This window comes from Balaenoptera physalus (assembly GCF_965194825.1).
Source record: "Balaenoptera physalus genome assembly, chromosome: 13".
Lineage (NCBI taxonomy): Eukaryota > Metazoa > Chordata > Mammalia > Artiodactyla > Balaenopteridae > Balaenoptera > Balaenoptera physalus.
In genome coordinates this window covers 81,147,409-81,166,221 of record NC_138892.1, presented here as the reverse complement: position 1 = coordinate 81,166,221, position 18,813 = coordinate 81,147,409, and the positions used below count along the sequence as shown (strand labels likewise).

The window sequence follows — 18,813 nt, the reverse complement described above, 5'->3', positions numbered from 1 at the left end:
CACACATTTAAAGACTGAGCTTTTATTTCTTCTGTTTATAATTTTTAATATGCTGTTAAATAAATGTTCCTTAAATCTTGCATTCAAGGCCTTTATTTGGCTAAACAATGCTTTATTTAATTGGCAGCCCATTTTAGCAGAAGGGTGTCTGATGAAACTCATTTAATGTGTTTTAGCATTGGGTCTCTAATAACTTCTCAGACAATACTTGGAACTATTAATATCTTCTAAAATTTGTTTTACCTAGATGTATTTTAAGGGGAGCACAGAAAATAAAGCGGTATTGTAGTTTTTAATCAATATTACCCAATAATCAATTGAAGTAAAAGGGAATTTTTTTACTCAATAAAAAGTTGATTGGGTTTTATTAGCTTTTCTTGTTTTGAATAATTATTAAGGCCTTTTATCTCTAATAGTTCTCATTTTAAATATTTGGATTCTGTAAAAATGAAACTGTTTCTTAGTCAAATGGTAGTTTCTTAAATGGCATACTTTTATTTAACGATAGTGAATTTCCTGGTAGAAATTTTATTTTCTCCTAAACAGGGTCTAATCTGTTGTTAATATCACCATGTCAACTAGAAGAAAGGAAAATTCAGCATGTGTATAAAGAGAAAACACTGGCTTATGATTTCTTTAAAAGTCTCTGAAATTCAGTATTTAACTTCTTATATCAGAAATTGAACTAAGAATTGATCTGTTCTCCATCTATGCCTCATGATGTATTTCAGTGTTTTAAAGCACTGCAGTGTTTCAAAGATTTTTGAGTTGTAACTAAATATGAATATTATCTACATACTCTCGTCATTCTTTTTTTTTTTTTTTGAAAACGGGTATTAATAATACGTTGATTTGGAGTCTGAGTAAGCTAGTGAGAGAGGGGCATGGTGTGTGTGTGTGTGTGATTTCTTCATTTTTAATCAAGCCATTCTTCTAGAGTCTTTAGGTCAGCTGTCATCTTCGTGCTTTCCTGCTTTGTTCTTTTGAACCACTCAATGACTGGTGACTGACTGGATGCTGGAAAGGAACGCTTTTAACAGATTAGTGCTGGGGCCCTCTGGTCCTCTCCTTCACCTGCATCATAGCAGCTGCATTCTGCCCTTTCCATGGCCCTGCAAGGAAAGGGGCGGGGAGGGGGGCGGTGGTGGGGAGAGAGAGAGAGAGAGAGAGAGAGAGAGAGAGAGAGAGAGAGAGAGAGTGTGTGTGTGTGTGTGTGTGTGTGTGTGTGTGTGTGTGTGTAGTAGTCAGCAGTCTCTGTCAGCATGTATTATAAGGTTTCTTAAGCACATGGAATGAGATCTTTCTCAGGAAAACTCTTTGTCAAGGCCAGCACACGTGGGAAAAGTATTTCAATGCATACTCTTGTAACTGTGACTGTTTTTTTTTATGGAGTCAGAAGAAATTAAGTCCCGAGACGTAGCTATGCTCCACGTCTGCATTTACCTGTCCTTTCTTTTTGAACTCTCCCAGGCAGCAGTACCTGTCCAAAGATCACTATAGTTTCACCTTGCTTGAAAAGCAGCACAACCACACTGATTGATCAGAATGTATCTGATGAAGAGGCTCAGGGAATAAATGGGAAAACTCCAGCAAAACACTCAGCTGCAAGTCCAAAGCCACAAGGTATGCTGATCGCGTTTTTTTGATCAGGTTGCATGCTTTCTTCATTGATGAAGACAACAAAGAATGATGATCACTAAGAAAGAGTTTTAAGCTCTAAATGGGAGGAACTGGGTGCATTTATTTTTTCAGGAGAAAAGTCAGTCTGTGAACCTACTCAGGTGGGGTTTCTACTCCTAAAACACCTTATATATTTCTCTATTATGGTTCTTTTCATGTTGCATAAATTGTTTACATGTCCCCTTAATGGAAATGTGATCTCTTCATGCATTATGCTTGACATAGTACAAGAGCCTAACTTACTGTTTGCATAATAAATATGTAACAAATTAACGTGTGTGTCGGAAAGTCGTCGTGACTTGCTAGATGTCAGAGGGTCTGTGAAACAGATTGTTCTAAAACAGTGCTTTAATATACTTAGCAAGAATGTGATTTTGCAATATTAAGGAACTGGAGCTTTTCAGGCTTCCTAGTAAAGTCATCCACAGAAAAAGAGTCCGTCTATTTAAAAATTATAATGGTGGAAATCTCTGAATGCTTTGTTCAGTGACCACTTTCTTTTACAAATAAATTTCTAGTAAACTGTGTATTAACTTTAAGAAGCACAGAATTATAATTTTGATGATTGAGAGCAAGGCCTTTTGAAGTGTAACAAACACAAAACTATGCTACACTGTGGCTTAATGTGTAGTTTCTTTCTAATATGTTTTCATTTATATCAAATGCTGAACATTCAGCCAAGAAACAATACTAGGCATTTTCAGAATCACTGTACTTTGGAAAAATCAATTTCTATTCGGATTATTTTGTATTTACTTTGGTCTCTTTCTTGTTCTTATGTTTTAAGAATTTCTGAAAGAGATCTTTAATGGGGGTAAAATGGAGTCTTCCAGGTTATGGGATATTTTTCTTTTTGTTCTCACTGATAGCTCTATTGGTAGTTGTATGAGATATGGCTATCAAACAAGGTCAGATAATTGGAGATTCAAATGACTAGCTCATTCATGAGTTTATAACCTTAATCTTTGGCCATATTCCTTATAACATTGTGAATATGAAAATAGAAAATTTTCTGATCATGATTTAAACCATTTTATTTGCACAATACAAAATTCCATCTTGCTCATTAGACCTAAGCTGACCTCAAATAAGGTTAAAAAATATGTAAGAAATAAATACAATTCAATTTTATGTAATTGCCCAGATCAAAAGCATGAATTTCATTATTTATAAAGACTGTTTTGGAAAGATGCATTGCATTACTTCATTGTTTTTTTAGTTCATTGAGATAAATTCTAGCAGTGTCCTTCCTGAGCTGCCATATGCCAAATAATCCTACTCTTTAGGGGAGAAAACACTGACCTTGCTTTTTGCTGTTTGCAGTTATATTAAAGTCAATGTATTGCTATTTAAATATATATAATTACTTCCTATCTTGAATATGGGTTTATATATATAATTTTACATAACGACAGAGTATTTCCTGATAGTAAATAAACTACATAGAGTACTTTATACTTCTTTTTCAAAATATTCTCACTCATTGTTTGGCCCTTCCCTGGCCCCCCTAGCTAAAATTTTAACCCCACCATCACCCCTTAAATCTCATATTTGATCATCCCTGCTTTGGTTTTTCTCATTCATTACAGATTGGTCTACTATATATTTAACTCATCCATGTTGGTTATTTTTTCTGCCTTTTACACTACTACATCCCCTGTGCCTAGCACACAGCATCGCAGGCCTTCAGTAATACTTACTGAATGAATCCTGCTCCATCATCATGTCTCTTTTAGTTTCGGCTGTTCTTTGTTTAAAACTTAGACTGTATGCCATAAAGAGAGCAGCGTCCTGAAATGAGGCTACATCTTGGTATTGTCAGATCAGCTGCCAAATAGATTGAGCACCACTTATTGACTTGCTGACAGATAGTATTTCCCACCCTCTAGTAGAGAGAAGCTACTTTTAATTTCTCCAGATCCTTAGGAACATTTGGGTGACTGAGGCTGAGAAATGAAGGGGATGCTAACGGAGACTTCCTGCTCAGAGTGAGGGATTATGACACTGACACCTTTCTGCCCACTTCCTTGCAACTCCCTTATAAGTTATGCATGACGAGGCTGTTGAGGCTTCAAGATCCATTATGGAATTTTCATTCATTTGAAGACTGTTGTTCTAGATCAGTAGTTCTCAGCTGGAGATAATTTTGCAGGCCTGTTGCACTCCTCTTGACCCCATGAGTATTATTTGGAGGCTTTTTTGCTTGCGACGACATTTGGGAGTTGCTACTGGCATTTAGTGGGTAGAGGCTAGGGAAGCTGCTCAACATCCTACAATGCACAGGCCAGCCTTTTCCACCGCCCTGACAAAGAATTATCTGACCCGAAATGTCAGTAGTTTGAGAAACTCTGATCTAGATCCTAAAAATAGCTCATAATTGAATCTCCTTTATGTGTTTGTTTCTCATGTGGAGTGCTAATATTTGGTGATGTTTAAAAGGAGAGAACTGACTACTTTTATTAGTGGTGATTATGTAGTAATGTGTCTGGAACAACATCAAGTTTATGTTTTTGTGTTTATTAATTACCGATAAGTAAATAAATCCTGAGGATTTAGATAGTGACGATAGTCAATAATACTGTATTGTATATTTGAAAGTTGCTAAGAGATCTTAAAAGTTCTCATCACAAGAAAAAAAAACGTGTAACTGTGTGTTGACAGATGTTAACTAGACTTACTGTCATATATGCCAATATCAAATCATTACGCTGTACACCTGAAATCAATATAACGTTATATGTCAGTTATATCTCAATTTTAAAAATTACTAACAAGTAGATATTTTTGAAGAATTATATTTTTCAAAAGGATAAAAGAGCTAAATTTTAGATTAGATAAGCTTTCATTTGAATCTAAGCCTGTAGCTTTTGAAATGGATTCCTTCTATAGTTAGGGCTTGTTTTGCCTCAGAAAATACCCTAAGGGCCTTGGGAAACAATGGTTTATTCACTTTTTACCAATCCTACCAGTCAAACAAATTACTGAGCAACTCCAATATGTCTTTCCTGTTCACCACTTTTAATATTGGCCTATTTTCTGCCATGCTAGACATAACTCAAAAGAACTTCTTAGCAATTAAAGATAGTTGTACTTTTTCTCTTAGGAGCTAGACATAACTAGCTCCATAGTTAACATTCTCCATAGTTAATTATTTTGATAAAGCCCACATAGTGTCACTTCTCAATCATTAAGCCTTAATGTTTAAAAAATTTTCATCAACTTTGAAAGCCGCATTATTGTTCAAATAATTTAAGTAAATACACTCAATTTACACAACTGAGTAATTCATTTCATCTGCTTCTAAGGTAAAGCATTCTATGTGTAATGTTTCATTCTTAAAGTATAATATGTTACAAATGGTAGTCCCCAAACTTAAACTGGTGTAAAGAAAAAAAGTGTTACTGCCATTCCAATTCTACAGGAATCAAGCTAATAACCCACCAACTGCACACCCTGAGGGGAATTTAGGATGGAGAAAAACAGGAAGCATTCTTTGCTTGGATATACCATTCCCTAGATAGTTAAGATACCTATCTAAGGAAAAATTTCAATGACCCCAGATTCTTGAATCTTCCCTACATAGAAAAGCACTAAAATCATTAACTTGAGATGTCTGTCTGTTCTTTGTGATTAGCAGTAATCATTCTGTGCTTCATTACATGTTTTTCCCAGCAAAAGAAAGTTCATATATATCTTGGCTCTTCCCTTACCTCTTTGGAGCAGTTCTTCAGGGCTGAGAGGCTGTCTCCCTGGCTTGAGTCCTTAGTAAGGTCCCTGAATAAAACTTAACTCATAACTTTTCCTTACGCATTTTTCTTTCAGTAGACAATGGCAATTAGTTTCTTTTTCATTCTCAATAATTATTTTGCATACTTGGAAATTTTTGAATAATTAAATTTTTTGGTTTTATTTACTATCCGTAAAATTGGCTATAGTAGAGCCCATTTTACTTATAGTCAATTAGATATCTCAAACTTAGCATGTCCTTGACTAGACTACTGATCTCTCCAAAAATTGCTTTACCTATTGTGTCAGTTGATGACAGTTCCATCCTGCCAGTTGGGCAGGCCAAATGTCTGAGTCATTCTTGATTCTTCTTTCTTTCTCTCAAACCTCACGTTTAATCTCTCAGGAAAACTACTTTTTTTTTTCCAGGAAAACTAATTTTAAAATATATCTGGAATCTAACTATTTCTCACTACCTCATTTTAAACACCATTATATAGTAATCTCATAATGAAACCCTGTGGGGCTCCTGGGCACTGAAGTCTTTCTGTCCCCCATTTCTTGACTCCATCCTTCATGACCTTCTGTGCGTTCCAAAGGACAGATTCGAACTGTTGCTAATCCGGGAAGGGAAGGGATCCAAAGACAAGGGAGAGGCAGCCAGGAAACAATAGTGCAGCCTTGGGGAAAAGTCCTGGTTCCACCTCAAGGGATACACAGAACTATGTCTTTAAGCTTTTTAAGATGTCAGCATTCTTCATACCAGAGAATTCCAACTGAGGCTGAATTAAAGGAACCAGAGTAACTCATCAAGATTACCTGAGACCAGATTAGAGGAGTGCAGGCCCTGCACACACCCTAATCTTATCAGCAACCCCACCCTTGACCCATTGCTATAAAACTCCTCCTCAAATCCTCCTAGGTTGGGACACAGCTTTTTGGGGCAGGTGCCCTCTGTTCCCCTTTTGCCTGGCAAAGCAATAAAGCTATTCTTTTCTACTTCACCCAAAACTCTGTCTCCGAGATTCAGTACGGCACCAGTGCACAGAAGCCGAGCTTTCAGCATCACTAACTCTTCTCCCTGTTCCTACCCTGCTCCCACCCTACTTCCCTACATTCTCTACCTAGCAGCCAGTGTGGTGCTGTTGGAATTTAAGCTATATCATATCATCCCTCAGCTCAGCGCTCTACAGGAATTTAAATCCTTACAGCACTCCACAGGTTCTGCCTTCTCAGGCCCTCCCTCTGACCTCAATACCTGCTCTGCCTGTTCCTTTGGCTCCAGTCACGTTGGCCTCCACTGGTCTGTAGCTTTCACCTACCTGGTAGAATGCTCTTCCCCAAATAATTCCCTCAACTCCTTTAAGTCTTGTTCAAATCTGAATTTCTCAAAGAGGCCCACTCTGAACACCCTACTTAATACTGCAGTGTGCCCTTTTCCCCCCTCCCTACACTCCAGATCCCCTGTGTTGTTCTTTTAGCCCCTCCCCTTTCCTCTTAGTATTTACTACCTTCTGATACATGGTTTACTTATTATGTTTTTTGTTTCTTATCTTTCCCTTTGTTCATTGATATGATCAAGTGCATAGAACTTAATAGGTATTCAATAAATATTAGTTGGGATCAAAAAAAAAGTTAAACAAAAATTAAAAACCGTGTATAGATATGTAAGAATTTCTCTATGATATATATTTTGGAGATATATATATATGTGTGTGTGTGTGTGTGTGTGTGTGTGTAAGTTTGTATATATATAGAGAGAGAGAGAGAAGGGAGGGAGGGAGAGATCTTAGCAGTTGTATTAATTTATAATCCCTCTCAAAATGTATTAGTTCACATTGCTTCACACCTCAGTGACATTTGGTATTGTCAGATTTTGAAATTTTGGTTAATCTGATGGGGCTGAAGTGGTATTGTGGATTTAATTTGCATTTCTCTGATTATTGGTTAGATTGAACACTTTTTCCTGTTTACATCCTTTGGGCTGCAGGGGGAAGAAGTAGTAAGTAGAGTTTCAGACATAATGAACCAGAGGTGCTGATAGGACACCTAGGAGATGCCCAGAGAGCATTTGGAAATGTTGACCGCCATGGTGTAAAAGAAAAATCAAAAATGATGAGAGCAAGAGAAAAGAATCATTTTCACTTGTCAGTTATGTCTTTTCATCAGACTTTGCATTGTTTTCCTCTAAGACAGTGTTTCTGACACTTTAGCCATTCATGACCCTCTTGGGATTTTTGTCATATACCATGTAGCATTTGTGCTCTTTTATTTAAAATGTATCATAAACCAGAGAATATACACATTTGGATTGTCTCTCTTGCTGAAGTAGAGACCTCCTCTGTGCCTCTAAATTAACTGTGTACCCAGTGCTCTGCTTTATCAACATCTTGAAACTGTCTCCCCATTAGAATATGAGCTCCTTGATGACACATTAGTTTCTTCATGTAATCCACAAATTTGCCAAGCTCTGTGCAGGTAGTTACTGTGAATATAGTTATGATCAAAACAAACATATTCCTTACCCTCACAGGACTCCAGACTTGTGGAAGAGAAAGCTTTATATCTATAATGTATTTAATATTTTATTGCTGATCTGTTATTTAATACTGCTTATTACTACTTAATAATTAGATAATAATTTATTATAAGCACTTTAGAGAAAAAGTACACAGTGCTATGATGCAGTTTAAAAGAGGCATAATTGAGATGGGAAAAGTCGGTGGAGTCATCTCTGAGAAACTGACTGGCTGATACATATCATTTTCTTTGCATCTTTCAAGTATCAAAGAAAGAATGTTCACTGAGTAAACGCTAGATGGAAGAGTTATTTTATAACAATCTTTACACACAGAATGATAAAGAACACATTCACTTCTTTGAATATTCTAGTTAGGAATATCAAAATTATTCCTAATATTAAAACTATTTGGGGGGGTGGAATATTGTCCTGGTTTACTATTTTGGTATATATTTGTTCTACACAGGAAATTTTTCCTTAAAATGAACAAATGTCATACTTGTATAAGCCCCTTCCTTTCCAATGGATACTATACTAACCATCCCACCCCCACCCCCAAGTACGTCTTGGAAAATAGTATCATTTTCATAAAAAGAAGCATTTCATTTTTTCACTGGAATTTTCTTCTTGTTTGTGTTGACAGGGAAAGAGGTAAATTGTTATACCTGTAGCTCGTGTTTATATATATATATACACACACACGTGTATTATATGTGTGTGTGTGTGTGTATATGTTTTTTTCTCCCTTCTCTGTAAGAATTGATAACTGGCACAGAAATGATGAAATCTGGGCCAGTGAGCATCAGGCAACTGTCAGCTAGCTAAGTTCATAAAAGAGATGAGATTACTGAAAACCAGGGTAAACAGCTCTGGGAAAATGGGGCATGTAATTAGAAGAAGACATGATTCCCCACCCTTTCTCCAGAAGTTAGGAAAAGGGTTTTAAAAAAGGAAAAAAGGAGATGATTCTATTTGATTTGTTAAAACATGTATAGTTATATATTCTTTTACCCAGAATGTTAATTGAAGAGAAAAATGATACTGTATTGGTTTTCAAAATTGAAGTAATTCCTGTACTGATTAAACATTTGTGACATATTATGTTTTCTCATCTACAGAATTTCTCATCTGTTAGGGAAAACCTGTAGATTTTAGTATTTTGGAAATAATCTGTTACTATTCAATTAATTGAGTGGAGGACTTATTAGTAACCAAATGATTTGTGGTATATTAATGCTAGGCAACTATTAATGTAGCAGACAATAGCAATAGAACTTCTATAACCACCTTTTGCAGATTTATGATGAGGAGCAGTGCTAATAATGGAAGGAGCTAGAGTCTGGGTACCAGTTATGAAATATGATCAGCCTTGTTACGCCAGGCCAATCACTTAAGCTCTCTAAGACTTCATAGACATAGGAGGCAAATAATGATCTACCTCAGAGGACTGTAAAGAAAAAATTTCATCTAAGGTCAAATGAGATAAGGTGCTTTTAACTGGGAAGATGCTTTAAGTAGTGCAATATTATATTACTGTTGTTTGTTGGTTTTTTTGTTGGCTTTTATGTCTAACCTACTAGCTCTGGTTTCTAGTATATCCATTATCACCCTGTTATTAGAAAATCTGTTTTATAGCAAGCAATGTATGTCTAGGAATTAGTTCCAAATTTAGTGCTTTCCTTTCTCTGTGTAGATAAATAACTGCTATGTATTAGAGTTTGGAATGCCATAGCCATATGTAGATCCATAGATGTTTAATAAAGCCATATTTAAAATCACTTAAAATTAAAAGAACCACTTGAATCTTGGAGATGGGATTTCTACAGGACACAGAGTAAATGTCCAAGATAGATAAAGGTCTCTTGGTTAAGGTTCAGTACAAATTTGACAGACCCCTTTACAAAAGATTGATAATGGTAAAGATTTTTGCACCCAGGACACCAGAATTCTTTTGTTAAGGAACAAATATCAGTGAAATACTGAATTCTATTAATTCTTTTTCTACAGTGCCTCCAAAGCCACTACACCTGCAGAATTCACCTTCGTCCAATATACACCAAACCCCCAGGCATAAAGCTTTATCTAGTGCAAAACCAAGGATGGAGGAAGTTAAACCTGCCTCTGCTTCTTGTGTCTCAAAAGAAAAACCCAGTAAGATATCAGATCTCATCAGTCGCTTTGAAGGAGGCAGGTAAGAGCTAACTTACAATGGGAGAAGGCAGAGGGGAGAAGAAAGCTGGTTTTTTAAAAAGTATGATAGAGTTACAGATTTTAAAATAAAAAATAGAGTATTTTATTCCATTAGGTTTGGTAGGCCTTTAGAAAGAGTGAATTTTTAAAATACTAATCTTGCCCTAATATGAATTCTCATTCATATTATATTATATTATATTATATTATATTATATTATATTATACTATATATTACCTGTGTGCAGTGCTCTGTGCCCCAGCCTTCTCATCACATTGTGTGCTGTGTAGATCTCATTTCCTGCATATCTGTGTATGTCACTCTGTGTGTTGTTACTCCCTGGGGTCATTCCATTGGTCACTAGATATCTGGGTTGGAAACGCAGGAAGTTGTCTCTGTTTCTTTGCTTCTCACTTCATATGCTTGAATTTAACTCCTGTGGGCCTGTCCCATCTCTTCTTTCTGACCCATTTTATTTAATGTGGGTCTTCTGTATCCATTCAGTCCCTGTTTCCCCTCTCCCCATACCCCTGTACTGTACTAGGTTTGTGAAGAGATACTGGCAATAACAAAATTCATGCTAAATTTCCATTCATATTTATTAGATATAATTTTATATTTTTTAGTCCTGACGGTTCACAAAGGTAGCCGAAATGTATATTTCTCACTTAAAGATAAAAAAAAGCTCACATAAGTTGCTTTTCTACTTATATGACCTTCAATTGTTTTTTCTTAGAATTCCCATCACTGACTTAAATAGAATTTTTTTAAAATTTTATCAGAAGGATTTTATTATGTATCACCAAAAGTTTGTATGTAATTAAACAGTATGTATAACTTCACTTTCATCCTTGAAGCCAAATATTTCCATTCATTCTAGTGTAATATTTGGGAATGGTTTCCCATTAGATGATTTCATTAGTTATTTGCAGGATGCATTGTTATTTATGTAATGAATCATAGCTTAGAAATACTTTAAGATCTTCTGGAAATTGTGACCAAGTACAAAACTGCGGTGTCCCTCGCTTGTGAGACTATATTTACTAACAAGTTCTAGAGAAAAGTAGTTCAGAAGCCTGTCTTCATTTTTTATTCTTAACCAATTATGGGAACTTGAGTCATAAATATTTAAACTTCAACATCTCCCCCTCAGAAGTAGGATTTTTGATACCTTTGATATCTTAAATTATAGTAATCTTTCCTAGAATGATTTATTTCCATTGAAAATTTTTTGGTTCTCATGGCAAGTTGATTCAATAGCATGTTTGCAGATTCCCAGGGCCATGTCCAGTGACTGCATAATAAAAGGAGGGGATGGAGCCCTGACCCCTATCCATAGTGCATGCCAGAGCCTGTATCCTCAGATTTGGGGGTAGCTTTGGGAAGCCCCGAATGGGTCAGTATTCCAAAGACTGAGTCCTCTGAGCCTCACTATTTTGGTAACCCACTGTTTGTATTCCTCCTCTCCATACACAAAACATGCAGTTTTTCCATATCAATTTTTTTCAATATATTTTTCCAAATCAGTTTTCTTTCACTCTTTCAGAGTTAACAGATTCAAAGTCATTTTTTAAAAAATTATTTATTTATTTATTTATTTATGGCTGTGTTGGGTCTTCGTTTCTGTGTGAGGGCTTTCTCCAGTTGTGGCAAGCGGGGGCCACTCTTCATCGCGGTGCGCGGGCCTCTCATTATCGCGGCCTCTCTTGTTGCGGAGCACAGGCTCCAGACGCGCAGGCTCAGTAATTGTGGCTCACGGGCCCAGTTGCTCCACGGCATGTGGGATCTTCCCAGACCAGGGCTCGAACCCGCGTCCCCTGCATTGGCAAGCAGACTCTCAACCACTGTGCCACCAGGGAAGCCCTCAAAGTCATTTTTTGATGCAAAACTTGAAGGTTGGCTCTAAGGAGAGATGTGCTGTAATGTATGGCATTTTAAGCAAAATTGTTCTAAGAGCAGATAGGATGTAATGTGAGCATTTGGGCCAGTCTGGTGAAGGAATGTTACCTGTGGCAGAGTCCACTGCCAGTACGAAAAATAATTATATGTTTTTAATGAGGTATTTCCAGTAGGAATAGGCCCTAAAAAGTATGGGTTAGTGTTGCACTGGATCTGTAGGACTTGAATGGAAGTTTTTATTCCTTGTTCAGTGAGGTCCATGTGCAGTGTGGCTGTCCGGTTTTACCCCAGTTATTACAGCTTAAACTAGCACTTGGTGGAATAGAGCAAGATTCTGCAGGCTCTGATTTACCACAGTAAATTGACAGGAAGAACCAATGTCTGTTACAGTGGGGTCATGTAAGACCATACAGCACTATCAAAACCTTACCCATGCGTCATAGTTTTGCTCTTTGCAATAATCTAAGTAGCTCTGGTTTATTAATAGGAGTGATTTGGAGGATGTATTTGGAGTAAGTGAATTTTATTTATTTATTTTTTACTGTGGTTTATTATTCCATTTTTTGTTTTTGTTTTCATTTTTTGAGAGTAAGAGAAACTAGGATTTTTGACCTATGAAAGACTTTAGGATTTTAGAAAGAAGTAAATAACATTTTCTCACAAAAATGAACATTGTTTTTTCCCAAGGACACTGCAAGGCCAACGGTTTCTCCCCATGGTTTGTCATCTACAGGAATCTGCTACTTATTGGTTGAACCACTGCTTTTTACTAAACCTTCCCTCCCCACCTTATCCTACACCCCTCCACACACACACATATCCCCTGGATGTCACTTATTACAGGAAATTCTTACTTGTCATCCAAAGTGGTCCTTTCCAAAGATCCTAAGTAAGTCCAAAGTTTGGTTCAGAGGATCTGCTAAGGATCTTTCCACTGTGTTGCTGCACACTGATGTGTTCAGGAAAAGGAGGACAGTTTGATTCAAATCTTCAAGGGCTTTTGGAGAAATTAGGCCTAAGGGATACGCTCCTAGAAGGCAGATATCAACGGTGGAGTGAGTCACATTTACTTATACTGACAACCTCCAACTTTTATATGACATTTTCCCCTACCAGATTTTTCCTTTCCTTCCTGTGGTGATAAACTTTTCGGTGTCTTTTTTCTTCTCTTATTGCTTTCTTACTGTCAGTCGTTATTCCCTGTTCCGTTCTCCAGTCCAGATCAGCAGTATCTGGGAGGAGTACAGTGAAGGGAGACAGTAACACACATCTCAGCATTGTCCATGGACCTTTCTGCTGTGCCCTTTCCCCACATCCCTCATGAGCCCTCATCCCATAACCTCTGCTTGTGCTGAGGAAGATGCCAGCCCTGGACTTTCTTCCCACATTTTGTATGTGGCCTGCTCACCTGTTCCTCACTCCATCCTTCCTGTTCAGTGTATTATTATAATGTGGGGTTAAGACTACAGGATTTAGAGTCAGACTTCACGGTTTGAACACGGGCTTTATTATTTGTTAGCCACGTTACATTGGCCCCATTATATAAGTTTCTAAGCCTCAATTTCTCTATTTGTGGGGTCCCTATTTTGGAATTATTATGAGTATGAAACAAGATAATCAATGTAAAGGGCTTAATGTAGTTTCTGGCAGTTAATAAATGTTAGCTGCTATTATTGAATTACTGTCATGATCACCATCACAATGAGTTATTCATTGCTCCTCAACTATTTATTGAACACTGTCACATGTCAAGTGCTGTGCTCAGAGGTGGGGATAAAGCAGAGAACAAGACGAGCACATTTTGTACCGTCACAGAGCATTAGTCTGTTTTAATTTTTTCTCCTCATTAGGTCATAAGAATCTCTTCAAGACTGAAGTCCAGAGTTTTGTGTTTGTCCTCACTGGAATCCTAGATTAAAGTACTATATAAATATTTCCATAGGAACATTGTTATATATTGGCAGTTAAATTCCAATGTACTATTAGGATTAAGCCTCTCTGAGGTGACATCTGAGCAGAAACCTGAATGATGGGAAGGAGTAAACCACACCATTGACTTGGGGAAGATTGCCCTGGACAGAGAGAATGGCAGCTACAATACCCTTAGATATGTACATTTGCTTATTGGGGATGGGAACAGCAGGTGACTAGTATGACAAGAGCACAGTGAGTGAGGAGAGAATAGCATTTTATGAGGCCAGGGCTAGTGGGGGCTATAGTATATAGAGTCTTATAGGCCATGATCAAGATGCCAGATTTACCTTCAAGTGTTTGGGAAAACCCTGAGAGTTTGATCTTTGTGGCCAACTTGGGAAGACTAGATTGGAGGGGATCTGTGTGGAAGCAGAGAGACAAGTTAGGAGGCTATGGCAACATGTGCAATAAAGTTTTTGAGAAATGTGTCCTGCTTTCCAAAGAAAAATAACCTTTGTTTCTAACCTGTTCATAAATTGAGGGCTAACTATACTCGTTTTTAAAATGTTAAGAAAGTAAAAATCTTGGAATAAGATGGCCTTATTAAATATTTTGCACATCTAAGTCTTTACTAACTAGGTATATTAATAAACAGCCCAAGGAAATGTTTTCAACCCTATATGTAAAGCTCAGGCTTATCATCTTTATTTAAATGTTTAGCATCCTAAAAGACTGAGAATTACTCTGGGATATTCTTACCTATGTTTCTAAAACCATCAGAGGGAAAAAAAAATGTCTTCACTAAATATCCCTAAGCAGCTAGAATAAATTTGTTTTTATTCTAGAACTTGTCCATGCCAACATTTTCATACTTCCTTTGTATTTTATCTTTTAGCTCATTATCAAATTACAGTGATTTGAAAAAAGATTCTGCTGTGAAGCTAAATGCGCCTAGAACCCCAGGAAGGCATGGATTGACAACCACACCTCAGCAAAAACTCCTCTCCCAACACTCACCACAGAAGCAGGGAAATGATACAGATCAATCTCAGGGTGCACAGACTTGTGTGGCTAACGGTATGGTAGCAGCACAAACCCAGATGGAATGTGAGGAGGATAAAGCGGCCACTCTTAGCCCGGATACTCCTATTCAGACTTCTGAACCCTTGCCCGATACAAACTTAGTGAATGGAGAAAGACAGGAAACAGCCACAGACCCTGCATCCCCCACAACAAATGACTGTGATGAAAATGCTTCTGACAGTAGCTGCAGGACTTTACATGTCGGCCCAGTGCTCCCCCTGGAAGAAGGAAGGGCAGACACAGAAGCCAAGGTACAGGAGAGGGAAGATGGAGAAAGCCCCCTAGAACTGGAACAGCTGGACCAGCACCATGAGATAAAGGTAAAGCATAACTAGGAAGAAGCACTGACTTTTTTTTTTTTAGTATTTATTTATTTATTTAGGTTGTACCGGGTCTTAGTTGTGGCACGCGGGATCTTCGTTGCAGTATGTTTAGTTGCGGCATACAAGATCTTTAGTTGCGGCATGTGGACTTAGTTGCGGCATGCGAACTCTTGCGGCATGCATGCGGGATCTAGTTCCCCGACCAGGGATTGAACCCAGGCCTCCTGCACTGGGAGCGCAGAGTCTTACCTACTGGACCACCAGGGAAGTCTCAAGCACTGACTATTCCACTACGGTTTGAAAACTATTTTATAGCATTTATGTGATGAATAAGTCAGATCACCCACACCACTGGTTGAATAGTTTTCAAGCTCTAGCTGATGATGCATGTTTCCCCTACTCTGAGGAGATATTCCACTTTTTCTTCTATGTAATTTCTGTTCATCTCTCTATTATGATTTCAAGATTCAGAACAGTGTGAAGACTTTGCTATAGGAAAACCACAAACATACTGTTTTTACTTACATCGGAAGAAAATGTTATTTGTTGCCCAAATGTTAAGGCTGCATCCCTAATATTTATGGTCTAAGTAACAGGAAATTATATAATCCTGAAGATCATCTTGGTTCAGTAGTTCATTTATAGAAGAAAAAACAGTCCCAGGAAGCTTAAGTGATTTTCCAGGCTCACAGTAAAAGTCCAGACCCCTTGTGCCCTGACTCTCAGGCCGGTATTGTGTCCTGATGCAAGAAGTCACAAGTGTAAATGCCTAATTGCAGGAAATGTCAATGAATGCAGCAGCCATGAGGAATAGACTAGAGACTGTGGCAAACTAGAAGTTCATTTCCTTTCTAATCAGAGCAGCAGTTTGATGAACCACCTGAACGGCATTTCTGAGCTAACAAAGAGCTGATTTGCTGGTGAAATATGTTCATAGTCTACCTGTGCTATAGCAGAAACTTTTATACAATTTCAGTAACAAGACCATTGCATTTGTATTCTTTATTCATGTCAATATAGTGCTTTGGAAAGATCAATAAATATGGCTTTTACAAAGCACTTGGAATTTCTTGGATCAAAGATGGTATATAAGCATTATCATAGAGTTCCCTGGAGTGGGGAGTTGTTTATAATTCTGAAGACAAGAAAAAAGTTTCCATTGTTTAGTCTCTCTTATAGATTATAAACAACAATCTTTGTAGGAGAGCTGAGAATTGAAAATTGGACAATTATAGGAAAATTTGTAAAGGATAAATCCAAGTCCTAAATCTATTTAGAATTTTTTTTATGATGCTGTATCTTAAGTGGCACTAACATAGCCAGAAATTTAAAAGGACTGATACTAAAATATTAGAGTAAAAAATGATTGACTGATGTGTTCAGAACTTTAAAATGAAGTCTATCTTATAGTTCAATTTACAGTGATCCTGAAAAAAATCACAAATAGGCAAAGAGCCAGTAGTTTATTTTCTTCCAGTTAGTGAATTAATTTTAAATGCTGACTCTCAAGCAGAGAAAGTTTAAATAAGGAAGTGAGTGGGAGAAAGTGAATCATACTTGGTAACAATATCTGAAACATTAAAGAAACAGGACTTTGCAAAGTGAATCTCTTTACATCTCGATATAATAGTAGATTTTAGTGTCTCTGTATTTAAATCACGGTGAATGGAAAAAAAGTTTAGAACCAAGGAACTCAAGACTCACATCTATTCTTTTACAGTTGGGATGATGCCACCAGCAACTATTTTGTAAAACAGTAAGAGCTGTTTTTATTAAGGGAAATATTTTAATTGGTGATGATGCCTGTGGTTGCTGGGCACTACTTTTTTCCCCCGTCATATATTATTATGTATACATTTTCGTAGATGAGTCTTATTTGGTTTGGGAGAGACTTAATAGGGCTTCCTATTAAATTAGTGAGACATGGAATAGTACATCTGGTCTTTCGCCTAATGGGCATTTAAGCAGTGGTTGGCACATGCTATATGTGGGAAGAAAAAGGAAATTTTCTCTGCAGAGCTGTTGATCCAAATACCACATGAGTCTCCCATCCAAAAAGGAGTATTAGAATGTAATTTCTTCATGGTGACAACGTGTTCTCTTTTGCTGCTTTAGAGTAGCAAGCATTAGTGCTTGTTACATTGCCTTTCCTTGTTCCAAAATGCAAACATAAATGTTAGCAGTGTTAAGATGATAAGTGTATTTTACCACAATTAAAAATAAAAAATAAACTTAAAAAAATTTTTAAGTTAGTAGTATATAGTAGACTAAACAATTGGAACCAGGAAATCTTGATGCTACTTCTTGTTCATCCGCTAACCAACATTATGACCTTGAACAAATCAATTAAATTCTCCAATTAAAGGGTTCTAAAATTCTTTAGTTGAAGAATATAAACTGAGTCTGATCTTAAGTCTCTCCTTAGTGATAATAATATAATAATTCTGTGCTGTTGTATGTAGGTATATTCTTTTGTTAGCATAGCCCTCCAGATTGTCAGCTGCTGCTTTTTTTTTTTTTTTTTTTTTTTATTTACAAGGGTCTAAACATGCGTATCTTTATGGCTTTCTCCTGTCACAATGAATCACCAGCTATAAGTTGTCCTTTGTTGGTTTTGGTAAAAATCAAATGAAACACAGCAGGAGATCTCAGAATGCATTGTCCACGAGTGTAAAAATGCTGTGTTGATGACAGATCATACTGTTTTTATTAAAGCTAAGGATATTGACTTGACTTTGCTTTTTGACCCTGGTACTCTACTGTCAAGGTGATTTTATTTCTACAAATTTTCCTTCTGCTGGCCTCATCAATGATTCACCATAAAACATTAGACAAATTCTCATCGTCTGTATATGATTATAGCAGGTTCTGTTGTGCTGCTCCCTGCAACTAAAAAGATGTTTCTCAGCTTTGTCTAAAGAGGACTCAATTTACTAGTGCTCCTCCCTTGCACGATGTCTTCTTGTTTTAATACCAAATTATAAAATGACACAGACTCAATGTAAAGCATCCTGATGTTCCTTTTAATACCATTTACTAAAAACTTGAGCTAGCTGTCATATATTTTTAAAAAGAGAAAAATTACCATATCTAGCAAATAGTGACATATCTGGGCAGGATATGCAGGATTTTCTGTTCTCTTTAAGACCTAAATGTAGTGGATCTCTCAGTTCGCAGATCTGTATTATATTTAGAAAATTATTTACAAATAACTTTAAAAGTAACTAGATAAAATAGTGCTGTACACAAGATTCTAAAACTATTAACACTACAGTGCAACCAGCGATCTGTTGAAGGAACAGGCAGTCTGACCCATCTTCCTGTTTGTAATCTCAAATTGGTTTTCATGTCACTTCTACGGTGCAGCGCTATTCGATGCCTTAAAACAATTATGTACACGATGAAAACCTTTAGTTCATATTCTCAGAGGACATATAGTCTATGAGATTACACAATAATGATAAAAATGATAGTAAC

General features: G+C 36.9%; 1 protein-coding gene across 11 annotated transcripts in view; it reads left to right on the top strand.

The window, feature by feature from the left end:
• Positions 1–18,813, top strand: part of FGD4 (FYVE, RhoGEF and PH domain containing 4) — a 219,791-nt gene that overhangs the window by 137,047 nt on the left and 63,931 nt on the right. For 10 of the 11 annotated variants that reach the window (XM_082419699.1, XM_082419698.1, XM_082419701.1 and 7 more), the window contains exons 2-4: positions 1,471–1,623; positions 9,935–10,118; positions 14,826–15,333. In XM_082419699.1, coding sequence (XP_082275825.1) covers positions 1,471–1,623; positions 9,935–10,118; positions 14,826–15,333 — 845 coding nt within the window. The remainder of the gene's footprint in view (positions 1–1,470; positions 1,624–9,934; positions 10,119–14,825; positions 15,334–18,813) is intronic. The other variant, XM_082419702.1, reaches the window with a different exon arrangement.